Here is a 13961-nt window from a genome sequence, read left to right as displayed (position 1 = left end):
AGTGCGCTCTCTAGAAAATGTATCACGCATCCCGCTGGCATGTGTAACTTGTTCTTTTCACTGTTGTGGTTAGCTCTTGAAGCAGGTGTTAACTGTGGAAGATCCCGGCTCAACAAGTGTTTACTAGAGTCAGCTGGTTATATAAATAACAGTTCATTATTTTTTATGCGCATGACGCGAATATAACTTCCCTTTTTGGCTACTGATACAAATGAACATGTTTAACTGCTTGAATTTGTCATGCGTAGTTGAACAAACTAAATAAATATTTGTGTTTGGTAATCTTATCTGGCATTTCATCCAATTGCAATACTGCCTCGCATGCTTACATATCCATGTGTATTCCTCATCTGCATTCAGTTATTTTAAATGCAAGATATTTTGCTTGGTGAAACAGTTTCAACATCAGTGTTAAGTTATTTAGATTATTAGAGAAAGGTTATGCTGGCGCGTCTCCAGCAGTATCGTGCGTAAAGATGATGGCGTCACGTGGAAAGGGTCTACACTTACGGCTTCGACGTCAAAAGATCTCTTAAGGCTTCAACTTGCAAGATATTTTTTACGACGTACGTGGCGTCTTCACTTATGTAATCTTCCGCTCCTTTCATCACGGACAGGAACTGCAAAAGAAAAAGAAAGCGTATAATTTATGCGGTATTGTCTAAAACAACGAATACCTTACTGCTAGAATACACTTGTCGACTCGTTCTGCGAATCTTATGAAGCATCTGGGAGATGTGACGGATGTTACAACAGTGCAATCAGCGTCGCCTATTACTATCAACCCGAAGCTTGGCGCATGCGCAGTATGTTTGGAGACAATATTATAAAACACTCACGTAAACCACGTCATATGAGTGCACCTTCGTAGGTGGCATTCACGTATCGCGTGATGTGGCCCATAGTAAAGAATTGGCGAAACCTTAAGCTTTGCCTTTAAAAGTTGAAAGCGACAGCGATATTCTGTCCCTTGTGCAGAGCTACGTTCTGGTGTAGGTAGGCGTCAGTGGCGACACTATGTGACAGAGAGAGAGAGAGAGAGATTGACTTTATTTAAACATATCCTGAGGAGGTTGAGAAATGCCCATTTCAACCCTTAATTCAACGTGGACACTATGTGACACGCGTTCATCTGTTACCGATTGCAGCACACGATTCACGGCTATAGAATACACTCCAGAGCAGCATCCCCTCCATAACATCCTCTTCAGCAGCATCCCCTCCATGACAGCCGAGGGCCTATGTAACGATTATTCCTGTTTTCCTAGTCGTACGAGCAATCTGTGTCTGGCGTGCGCGAGTGCTGTTTGAAACACGGTTTTTTCGCACCTGCATCCTGTAGCATGGGTGCGATGAGCAATCTCGGTAAAAAGAATATTGGTTGATTTGTTGATCTCGAAGGCACTGCCGTCTAACAAAGCATCTCACCAAGTTGAAAAATTTTTAAGAAAAATCTTCATTGCATACTACCACAATCGTTTGCGCTGAATTGTGTTGAGTATAGCGTTCTGAAAACGATGGCTAATATTGAATAACACCAAGTAATGCTGACTAAAGAAGCCCGATGATTACTCATACAGGGCTGTTGTAGGTTATGCGCTGTTGTCTTCGTACAACCACGGTGCAATGATTGAGCTATATTACCAGTTTCTGGATTCTGAGTTTCCCTCGCAATACTTACATAGACACCACAGTATGTATGTGACTACGTCCGCTGTGAAACGCGAAGCGTTTTAAAGCCTGGTGTTGGTTCTAAGAGGTCAGCCTGACGTGGATTTGAATAGCAGTCCTGAATTCTGTAAGAAGCCCTAGGCAGGCCACAGTCCGTGACATGGCGACAGCTCCGTGAATGTGGCTGAAAGTGCTTATCAGAACTTCTCCTTTAGTCTAGCTGGTGACTCCTTATACCACAGGTCTTTTGAACAATTTGGCAAACTTAGAAAAACACGTTCACGTTCAACACAACACACACAAGGAGTTGTGTGGGGTGTTTTTCTCGAATAGATGCCTGTGTGATTGTGAGCCTGTTTTTCGGGACATTTCCTAGTTGCGCTAAGTACCGACAACATGAAATGTCTTTGTAGTTGGTACCGCAAACAACAATGAGCTTATCCCTCGTTGCTTTTAAAAATTACATCATCTCCCCTTGGGTTACGTGATGTGGAGCGTCGCAGTTGTGCAGCATGAGCAGTTCGTTTTCAGGGGTGAATCTCCTTAAGGCATAGGCTTGTCCACCGTAGTTGTCTGTCGTAGCCACCTTTAGTACGTGAAGTGTTCTTTAGATGACGTTCGCATCGCTAGTACTCGAATTGATCCCTAAATGGCATGGAGGCGCGTGCTGCGTTTTAGATGTTTTGATAAACAGACAGACAGACAGGGAGGCATGCTGACAGGTGAAGAGAGCTTTTCGATTATCATTCACTTCGTGGATATGCGGTTCGACTGGCCAAAATTCACGAAGAATTCACGGGTTCCGTATTTATCTCTGGAGCTTCAGCCACTCATCATCATTCACTCCGTGGATATGCTGTAATTTTTTCAATCAAGAAACTCACTAGCAGATGCTGCCTGTATCGGCGTTGCGAGACGCAGCGTGGAGGAATGCTTACAAGAGAGGGGAGAGTGAGCGCATAGAGTTTCCTAAATATACACTAGAGGGAACTCTGGCGCTAGTGTCTATGGGAGCTGCAACGCACGGCGCTCGATCGAGCATGGGAATAATGGGTAGTACATAAATTCGTCTAATCTTCGTACTTCTGGCTCCGTGTGTTCGTGTGGCTTCGAGCTGTTTTTTTCACAAAACCGAAATCAGCAAATGTTCAGCCGTTGTGCTTTACAACCTTATTCTTCTAGGCTTACCTATTCCAATCGAGTCACGAAGTTCAAAAGCATTCTTGTTTCTTTCGAAACGAAACCGAAACACAGCAATAAACGAAGCCACAAGTACAATGCATCGCCAGAAAGTACGAAGACTAGCCAAATGTGTGTACTACCCATCATTCCCATGATCGCTGAACGATCGCAGCGGCAGAGTTCCCTCTGGTTGATTTTAGGAAACTCTATCAGTGAGCGTAGGGTGACAGACGCTCCCTGCGTTGGCATTGCGAGGCCTGAGAGGAAGAGCGTAGTAGAGAAGAGAGAGGCGAGGGGACGCACATGCGCAATGGGGGAGCGAGCGCTAGCGAATAGCGGAAGAGAAGTGGGGAAAGTAATGGGCAGCTGTTGGAGAGAGGGAAGGAGGAGAGTCGCGCATGCATAGAGTTAGTGCGGACGAAGGACGCGTGACGTCCCACGAGCAAGAAATGCTCCACCTCTAGAATAATTAGAGCCATATCTTTCGTTATAAACAGCCGGTTTATATGAGCGAGGACTGCTGAAAATCTTGGGATAGTGTATGCGGCAGACAGTGTGCCGTGTGTATCTTTACCGTTATCACGTTACACATTCTGCGATATTTCTTCACATTGCCTATGTAATGATGTCACATTTTCATATGGTAAAAATATGGAGTTGTCGGTAGCCAAGTTTAAAATCGTGGCCATGCTCAGTCGTTTAGATATATAGTATACTCTGCCAATTTCCAGATATATAACATTCACGAAACGTCCAACGATTTCAGATATGTGCTATAGTCGCATTTCGACGAGATGACTGGCTTGTTCAGTTCATGATTTTTTCACGAAATGCAACTCCGTGCTCTGGTGTCTCATAACCGTTCAAAGATGAGGTGGCTAGAGAAGAGAGATTAATAATAGCTTCATTCCAGTCATGCTAGTGTTGCGACTACAGTTAGATAAATTGAAACGAGCAGATGACTTTTGTATTGTCATGATACTTTGTACAGGTGTAGTGTTATGGCAAGGCGTATTTGAGGTGTATGTAACCGTAGGTAGTACAATAGGAGAGATTTAGTGACTGCGGAGTGAGAGAAAAGTACCTATCAAGACATCGCTGTGTTGTTTGCAAAGCTATTATATCTATAGACACGAAGGTAGTGATAAGAAGTTGGAGTTGGGCAGAAGATTCAGTTTTAGTCGGATGGGAAAATTGAAGTCACGCGTATTGACCTACACGTGTTTGCACACAGTAACATTTAGTTCGACGCCCTACGAGTAGCACCATTTTGTCACGTTATGTAGACAACTTTGAAAAAATGTTATGTCGGAATTGCAATTTCTGGTGGCAATTACGCAGTTGCCTGCAAAAAAACACGTACTGAGGTATACAAACAGCAGTTTCAGATTATTGCGAATGGTGAAGGATTTCCTTACCGGTATGAACATACGGATGTAAGCATGCGAGGCGACCCAGTGCAAGTTCATTTGCTGGCTAACATGCTGGTCGAGCCGTGACAACTGTAAGAGGAAAAAAGAGGCAAGCAAATGCAGGGGACAGTCTTTACATGTGGAGACAGCTCAGCTATTGGACACGCTCAGCTTTCTTCTGCCCGAATCCTGTATAATTGGCGTCAAAAGTGAAACGTGGGTTTAGATAAGCTGGTACGTAAAATACGATCGCGTAAATACACAAAGATAAAAGAGCACAGATACGTACGGTTGTCATTGTCTCCTTGTGTTTCTTTACCGTTACGCCCTCGTATTATAAGTTATCATGATTCACTAACTCGCCAAGTCCACCAAATTGATAATATACACAAAGCCAGAGTGTTCTAGGTGGAGCATAGGAAGGGAATTATATGGAGTCTCATGAATGCGGCACAAAGGGCACTTTCACTAGCGCATAACAGTGAAGCATTGGTCATGCCAGGCGACAACGACTATATGTACGGCGCATTATCTTTCATGCGTCTGGGGAGTGTGTTTCACTGGAGAGTGCAGCAGCACACGCACTGCCAGCCCGTCTCACTTATCCTCTCTCCTATTCTCTCTCGCTGAGGTGTGCAAGGTTTTAAATTTTACCGCTAAAGTCGAACTACTCGTTTAAATATACCCTTTTGTGGTCGCATTCATGCGAATCTTATTGCTAGCGTGCTGCCACACCATACGTCCTCGTATCGCCTGTCACAAGCACAACCTAGCTTTCAGAGATGAGCGCATGTCTCAACCATACGTAACCGTTATTCAGCATTACAACCGAATTTTACTCACAAGGTATGCGTCATGATCAGCCTTACAGGATCTGGAAGCAGCGTCAACATACGATGCCAAATTTATTCACGGGTATACGATGAATGCTTCACCTTGTCAAGCAACCAAGGCCTTTTCCACTGTCTTTGTGGCCAAGCTTTGAGGTTGGGACAAGTTGGTGATTTATAATTAAAATGATATGCAGTACAAACAATGAGGACGTGAAGGGGGGACACACATTGTTTATCTTCTTTCGAAATCCTGGACATATGCGCTGGGTGTAGACCGTGGAGCTGCCTCGAACGCCTGGCGACAGACCCCGTTCCGAGCACATTTTACCTTGCGAGGCCATTCCTCAGGTCACCTGCTCGGATGACCAACTCCAGCTGGTGGATCGTACTCTTACGGGCCGTACACTCACGAAGATGTCGACTGAGGGGCTCCAGACAGTTCGCAGAAAAGCATTCAACGTTTGATCCATCTATCCTAGGAGTTCCACCGAGTTCTCTGCTTATGACAACATTTGCTTCCTACCCCCCCCCCCCCCCCTTCTGTCTTTCTCGTTTTAAGTGCACACTGTGAAACAGGTAGCAGCGTTTTTCTATTGTTGTTATGTGAACAGAGCCAATGACAGCGTTAGGCTGGCCACTGTTTGAACATTTCAGCGTCCTTGGTCTGAGGCAAATCGGCACATCGCACGCACGATATTGGGCCCACATGCTATGCGACGTGAACACAAGGGACCGATCATATCAAGGAGCTCTATTTAGCATCGGCACGATGAACGCAAGCACATGTGTTTGTGTTGGTAATCATTACCTGCAGCGCCGGTAGTTCAAGTGTCACTACCAACCACATGGCATACATATTGCCACGCGCTTATTCTGCCGGCGAGAAAGAAGCAGACAAAGACGCAGTAGTCTTCGCGCAACTTTCTTTCTTTTGACTGCACTGTGCCGACCCCTTTCGGCAGTTGGACTGCATGAACGTCGCCTTTGTTTAGAACGCGACAATATAATCTTATAAAACCTGGACTATTCCGTAAGACAACAAGACTTTCAAGAAAGCCCGGAAGTTTTAGTGATAGAAGCTCTCGTTTGATAAACGTTTGTATTATGTCGGATTAAAAGGAGTTCAAATTTAAAGAAGAGAGCCTCGCAGCGCATAATTTTGTTCTATCGTGCGTCGGACGCGACGCACGGAGAACCAATCGGCACGCCGCCCGAAGCGCGGCCCGAAAGAGAAGTGACACAGCTGATACCCGGGCGGAAACTCTTTTTACTATTTACACGACAATATATACAATGGTGGTGCGCTACCTGGGGGCCGTTGAACCAGTTCCGAAACCGGTACCGAAACCCCGATGCCACATATCCCCACTTGGATTTAACAGCATACCAGGGTAACGCGTAATACAATCCATATGCAAGTGGGGCTGGTAGGAGATTTTTCCTGTGCATTGTTGAACAATAAAAAACTCGCAGTGTGCGCGTTAACTAGAAGCCGAATTCTCCTGCCTCTCAATCCCCATTAGCAGCCATTGGCATGTACATTGAGCACTATCTGACAAATAAGGGTTGCTACGTTATACTCGCTGGGCGTAACCTTCTTCGTTTTAGAAAAGTTTAGCGAGTGTTGGGCCCCAGTACCATTAATACAGTGAACTAGTATATACCATGAACTCGAGGTGGTTAAAGGTGGGAAGTAGACACGAAGCGCAAGCCGCAAGAAAGTGTGCGTGTACCACCTCTCGTTTAGTCGTTGGAATCTCCGCGGGATGCCGGTGCTTCTACATGCGGAATATATGATGAAAAGATGCAAGATGGTGGTACTTGGAGTGTTGACTAGATGGACAAACGGACCAACAGACAGATGCATGGACGGACGCATGGATGGCTGCACGGACGGATGAACGCATGGACGGACGCAGGGGCGGATGCATGGATGAACGCAGGGACGGACGCACGAAGAGACGCACGCACGGACGGGTGGATGGACACACGGTTGGTCACACAGACGGACGCATGGACGGACGGAAGCAAGAACGAATGGATGGACGGATGCTTTGCCCCACTCTCCATCATTCAACCCGTGGATATGCTGCCATTTTTTTTGGAAATGAAGCTAATGGCGCTATTAATAGCCGGCAGCACAACAGAGGAGATCGAAGCGAGCAGCACGAGCAGCAGCTTCTGGCGTTCCAAAAAAATGGCAGCATATCCACGGAGTAAATGTTTGATAGTGGGGTGAAGCATCCGTCCGTCCATTCGTTCTTGCTTCCGTCGATCCATGCGTGCGTCTATGTGGCCACCCGTGCGTCCATCCGCCCATACGTGCGTGAGTCTGTTCGTGCGTCCTCACGTTCATCTGTGCGTCCGTCCCTGCTTTCGTCCATGCATCCGCTCCTGCGTCCGTGCATGCGTCCGTCCATGCGTCCATCCGTCCGTGCAGCCATCCGTGCGTCCGTCCATGCATCTGTCTGTGTGTCCGTTCGTCCACCTATTAAACACTCCAAGCACCACTATCTAGCATCTTTTCATTATATATTCCTCATATACAAGCACTGCCATCGAGCGGACATTCCAAGGACTGAATGAGAGGAGGCAGACGCACACTTTCTGATGGCTTGCGCTTGTGTCTGGACCAATAACGTTCTAGTGACGTGGCTATCTCTTTGAAGTGGGTTACTTGCCACGTGATCATACTGCCACGACGTCTTCTATGTCGCTATGTTGGAGCTATGTTGCGCGTCATTGACCGCACGTGCAAGCTATTAACAGTAAAGACAGCCAGTTGTACGAACAGATGTTTCAGTGCTACCCCGCGAGCAAGCGGCAAGAAAACCATATACATCGTTTGAGAGGTGAAATTAGCTGCATATATAGCATTTGCATGCACATATTTGTGCCAATAGACGAATGCATGCCAAGTGTTCTCTTAGGAAATAAATAACGGCGTGAATAGCAGTGCATATAGACAAGCTTAATCATACAGTTAAATTTTAACAAACGCTTCCTACCGAAAAAAATGATAATTGATTGCAAAAACAAGAATGCCAAAAACGGTATGCACTAATCATTTCAACAAACAGTTGCATTTGAGTAATGCTAATTAGTAGGCGTATGTTAAGCTCTATAACAAGAAGTTAATCCTACCCATTTCATTGCAGTAGTTAGGACAAGACGCTTCAGCTGTATGATTGGAACAGCTGAATTAAGAAACGTTAGTAATTTCTGCAAGATTTTTACTTCGATAACCCAATATGTAGTTGTTTGTATTTTAGCGTAGTACAATGCATAGAACGTTCTTACTTTCTAAAACAAAGTATAATTTTAATGAATCAACCAATAAACCAACCAATCAATCAACCAATCACCCAATCAATCAATCAATATGCGTCTGAAGTACACCAAGGTGTTAAGGAGACCACTTATGGAAAGAAAAGCAAGAAAAGTGAAAAGTGAACAACCTTAGCCAGTGCGAACGCAATGTCCGCCACAGCTTCGCAGAGGGTGTCGTTTCTTTAACCCAAATGTGCCCACGCATTGAAAAATTTGCAGGCCAGAGCCAAGAGTTCCTTTTTGCTGGCTTCCACCTGGACGTCGACGCGGCTCACGAAGATGTCCGGCTCTCCCAGCTGCGGAAAAGCATAGACGGACACGTAGAAATTGAAGATAGTCGCATAGTGATTTTTGGTCTGAAAACTATTGGAATGGGAGCACAGGTATTAGCTTGCTCAGACAAGTTTTCCGCGACAAATATATACAACAAAGCTTTCGCAGGGGAATATCAACGATGCAGACGTATTTAACTGGAAGAGACACTTACAGCCATAGTCTTCAAGGTATGCACAGCGGCACTTAGAAAATCATTGTTGAGTTTCCCGCACTCATCCCACAAGAAGAAGAAAACCTGCAGGCGAGCGAGCTCGTTCAAAGAAGAGACTAGAAGCCATCATTTTCTTTACGCTCAGAGCTCATTACCACCTGAGACAGACTCGCCTGGGTTACGAGCCTACTCTAGGAAGCCGTGGCAGAACCTCGTCGCTCGGCCAGGGCTGGAGGTCCAAAGAGGCCTCTTGGACCAGGCCGAGCGTGTTTCGACGATAAATGGCGTCCTCGAATAGTGACCCACCTGCTCGCTGGTATAACTATCAGTTAAAGCGCACGAAAAACAGACAGGAAGAGAGGACAAGCGCTTTCTCCTTCTACCCCTGCTCCTGAATAACTAATAAAGTTTTACACTACCATCGGACGCTAATGAACGTCTGTCTGAGTTCTCCGGTCCACGGTCGACTGTTCAGTTTGTCAGATATTTTTCAACATTGTACATCTATGGCGCCCACATAACAAAAAATGTAGATTATTTCCAGCATGCCTCATATTCTGCTTACACGCCACGCGCACCACATGACCCATTGGTAAACTAACAAATCTGCGGGTGGTGAACGAGGGGAAACAGTGGCCCCGAATCAGTATGTAATAGAAAAAAAAACATCGTTGTTCCCTACGTCATAGGAATCGCTATCACACGAAAGTAAAACGCATCGTTACAAAGTACATTGATATTAGAGCGCTTAAAAGATATATCTGTTGCTCATTGACAGTTAAAGCACCGTTTTTCGTAAATACATCCACGTTGACGCTTAGTGATAGATCTGCGTCTCGATAGCTAACGTCCAAGAATAATGAGTGATTATTGATTAAACATGCACTTGTGGCCACGGATGCCTGTGGTAGCTGTTGTAGTTACTGGGTGAGAGCAGAACCAAAGAGAGAGGTGTGACAGCCAAAAGAGCACGACTGATTGTTCGCCAAACTTGGAATAAGGTCGCCTACTGGTGGCATTGAACGCCATTGCCCAATTAGACTGAAATGCTACGTGCGTTGTCTTCGGTGTTGACCAGCCATGATATTTTTCTTTTTCCGTGGCAAGCGTAAGCGGTGAACGTAAAGTTACATCTGGGTGAAGCAGGTTTGTTGCTCTATGCGTTGCACTACTATTATGGCCATGGATGGAGGCTATGAGTCACTCCAACGCTTTGGGTAAGGTGGCCACCTGGCAGTGTATTAAAAGCATTGAAAAAATTCCCTACTCCTTTCAAAAACGCGCCAAATACGGTGGAGACGTAGAAACGATGTGTTAAAGGAAGTAATCGTGGATTCCACGGTCATGATGCATTATTACACTTTACCAATAGTACTGTGAGAGGGCAGTGGTAGATATAAAAGGCGCATCTATAAAGCGTACAAGGCATGTCACTGTGGTGCAGTGGATAGCATGACCGGCAGCTATTGTCGCTGACCAAGAAGTCGTAGGTTCGACACCCATACGGAACTTTTTCTGTCTTATGACCGTGTGCGCAATATTTTGGACGTGATTTCTCTGACGGAAGTACTTCACCGAAATCTTTGGGACACCAGCATAAAACACTTTCGTGTTTACGTTTTACGTTCTAGGAGCACAATACGCATACGAGGCATGCTGGTGTTGGCGAATTCCGGGTTAAATTTGACCCTCTGGTCAAAACCATTAAAAAATGCACACGGGCACTCATTCCACTAAACCTTCACTGAAATCATGTGGCTTTAACAGGGAATTGAACTCACATGGTCATGTTTTGCAGGGCAACACCTTAACTGCGATACCACAGCGGCGTTAGCGGCATATAGCATAGATCGCATGAGTGATTACCGCAAGATGACCACACTCTGTAATACCAAGTGGCCAGATCATGGATCTTACGAGTGCATTAATAGCGTGCGCGAAGAGGCCAACTAGAATTGCTTATGATAATAGGGAGTTGTAGAATAGCGCACCGCGAGCCCTTGCGGTGCGGTCGCTGCCACTGCGCATGCGTCGTAACGCGAGTCGGCGTTCGCGTTCGCGGACCGCACGCAAAAATCCGATATTGCGTGCAGTGATGGCGGCCCGCATGTGGCCCGCAAGCGCTGGTTTCGAGGCTACGGTGTCGCTGCAATCGTGCGTTGCACTTCGCAGCAGGACAAACACTATGCTAAAAGTCGTATGGCGCCCACTGCGCCCACAGCGCTTGCAAACGGTATTCTAAAATTCCTAATGTTTCTTGCGTGCGTACGCGCAAGCCTTGTTCAGTGTGAGGTTTATTGTCGACGCTTACGCACACCGCAATTATACGGTAGCTGCTATGCCACAATAATCTGCCAACCCTTACATTAGCTTTCTCTGTGATCGGGATTTGTTCCTAACCACCTACACCAATAAAAAGCTGTCCATTAACAATAATTCCTGAAATTCAGTTCAGTAATATCTCGTGAGAAGTCTTAGCACGCTAGTTTCGGGATTTAAACAAATTTTTCGCACAAATGCAAGACAAGCTTTTAATACTGTTACAGATAAGCTCTTGGTATGTTACAGTGATTTTCGCAGATCAGCAAAGATGGTGGATATGATGACCAGGACACACACACAAAAAAAAAACGAGATGCCTCACTTGCTTCTTCTGTGTGCCCGCCTGCACTATATATATACGCATATATATGTTAAAGTTAAAAAAATCTTGGACAACAAGCTGACCCTCAGTATTGGGCACGCTTGCATCCGCACATCAATGGAAGTCATTTTCACGGACGATGTACTGGAGAACAACTATCCGGCTGAACCATACAATTAGAATTGGCTGTTGCATCTACCTTCGGAGCTCCTTCTTGAAGCTTTAGCTTCAGCTGAAGGATTTGCTTCACTTTCTTATCTGCTTTCTCGTTCACCTCTCACTCAGTCGCACGTTCATCCCCTTGCCCCGCCACGGTGGTCTAGTGGCTAAGGTACTCGGCTGCTGACTCGCAGGTCGCGGGATCAAATCTCGGCTGTGGCGGCTGCATTTCCGATGGAGGCAGAAATGTTGTAGGCCCGTGTTCTCAGATTTGGGTGCACGTTAAAAATCCCAGGTGGTCGAAATTTCCGGAGCCCTCCACTACGGCGTCTTTCATAATCAAATAGTGGTTTTGGGATGTTAAACCCCACAAATCAATCAACGTTCATCCCCTTGCCTCACTTGTTCCACCTCAACCCACTTACGCAATTCTGCTCTAGAGAAAACTAGCTGCAACCCAAGAGCCGTTATCTTATCGGAGAAAATGCGCCCCCGGCGATGGCACTAGCGTGTCCGGCAAGCCGCAATTTCCGGGCAATACGGGCCGAGCCGAGATGGTGCGATTGTTTCCGTTGGTGGCGCCACTTGACGGTGAGTACATGTGGGGCCGTGAGGAAAAAGCCCTTTTCACTGGGGCTGGGAGGGGGGTGAACACAAAAGACTGCCACGCAACCAGGTATAACCGCAGGAACGATACGGCGGACACCTTCTGGTTCACCAGTATACGCTGTCCTGTAATAGAGACCTTAGCCGTAGACCAAGAACTCCACCTTATCTCTCTTTGCTCACTCCCAACCTCATCTTATTTCTCTTCTCTGCTCGTTTTTATCGCCGCATGTCCGCAATCATGATCAACATAAGCCTGAGGTCGCGAGAACGTAGGTTTTAGTTTACTTAACCATGGACTAAGCTGTGGGCCGCGATACTGATGAAGCAGCGCAGAAAAGTCGCAGTCATTCTCAGGGTACCTTTGGCCGATATAGTCACGGGTTGTTGGCCAGAGTGAGAACTTCCGTAATTAATGTCCGCAAGCCAGATTATAATTATCAGAAGCGTCATAGTGGAGGGTTCCGGAAATTCAGACCACATGGAGTTGTCCAACGGTGCAGGTAAATATAAATACAAGGGCATCAGCACTTCCGCCTGGGTGAACTTTAGTCGCTCATTTCCTAGGTATGGTGATTCCGCAGTGTGTTACATTGGCATACTATTATTGCATATTTCGGCTAGTGGGCTAAACATCTTAAAAGCGAAAATAAATGCCTCTCTGGTATGCTCCACAATTCACTGTGTCCTATGTTCCTAGAGCGCAAGAAGGACTACAACGTGCAATGCATTTTATTGTGTTATTTGGCTCTTTAGAACGACCGCTATAGCTCGTTAGTGTTCGTTGCGCAGTGCACTAGACACTCAATGCCTACGCTGTTATACGACAGAGTGGTGCTAAGTCTATAAGTCGCTGGCAGGTCCAGCGCACTAGCAGTGATATAGCGAGGATAAGAACCGAACGCATACTTTAAAACGTGAAAATGAGCTCGGAGGAGTATGGCCAAGGCGAAGACGCCCACCGCTATTAACTTCGGCGTTGCATTCCAAGGATCCGAGACGAGCTCCATGGAGAGAATGGGCGCGTTGTCCAGCTTGTACAGCAGGGTACCGGCGGCATGTAATACGTCACTCGCGGTGACGGAAGCGGCTTTGCTGACGTTGAGTCCGAGGGAAGCTAAGGCGCTCCTCAGATCGCTATCCGTCACGACACCTGCAAACAATGATGCGTGATGTTTCCGCCGTACTGAGTGTCTGAAGCAGTAAAAAAGGACGGTCAAAGAAGTTAATGGACGTAACTTGTAATTCGTTTATTATATTATGTTTTGTTAGTGTCATAGGACGTTATCAAATGCTGCAGACACCCAAGAAAACTAAAAGGGAGCAACCGATTCGGGTATAAGGATTCTGTGAATGGCGAGTTCGCATTTGCAAGACTTCCACGCAAGCAAACAAGCGAGGCATAAGAAGCATCTAGAAAACATAATACGTATCAATTTCAAAGAGCCCCTGCTCTATAGATATGTGCCTAGGGGTATTAAAGACGGCCAGGGAAACACGTGATCGCATCGTAACAGAGTGTACGGGTCTACGTTCAGTGCGCAGAATTGTAAGTGCGGATCATTTTAGTTCCCCAGGCTGTCGTACCTGACGTGGTTGCTTGGCGTAACGCAGGGAAAGACACGTACAAAAATGGA

At 46.2% G+C, this 13961-nt stretch overlaps 2 protein-coding genes across 2 annotated transcripts in view; both read right to left on the bottom strand.

The window, feature by feature from the left end:
• LOC142785167 (membrane metallo-endopeptidase-like 1) overlaps positions 1-13961 on the bottom strand; it is a 38273-nt gene that overhangs the window by 23395 nt on the left and 917 nt on the right. The window contains exons 3-6 of the mRNA XM_075883622.1: positions 13287-13477; positions 8650-8724; positions 4272-4355; positions 511-620 (exon numbers count right to left, since the gene is read on the bottom strand). Of these exons, the coding sequence (XP_075739737.1) occupies positions 511-620; positions 4272-4355; positions 8650-8724; positions 13287-13477 (460 nt within the window). The remainder of the gene's footprint in view (positions 1-510; positions 621-4271; positions 4356-8649; positions 8725-13286; positions 13478-13961) is intronic.
• Positions 13400-13961, bottom strand: part of LOC142785088 (uncharacterized) — a 60088-nt gene continuing 59526 nt past the window's right edge. The window contains exon 10 of the mRNA XM_075883493.1: positions 13400-13477. The gene's annotated coding sequence lies outside the window, so the exon portion shown is untranslated. The remainder of the gene's footprint in view (positions 13478-13961) is intronic.

This window comes from Rhipicephalus microplus, unplaced genomic scaffold (assembly GCF_043290135.1).
Source record: "Rhipicephalus microplus isolate Deutch F79 unplaced genomic scaffold, USDA_Rmic scaffold_18, whole genome shotgun sequence".
Classification (NCBI taxonomy): Eukaryota; Metazoa; Arthropoda; class Arachnida; order Ixodida; family Ixodidae; genus Rhipicephalus; species Rhipicephalus microplus.
The sequence above is the reverse complement of the archived record's forward strand: the minus strand, read 5'-3'. Positions and strand labels throughout refer to the sequence as shown.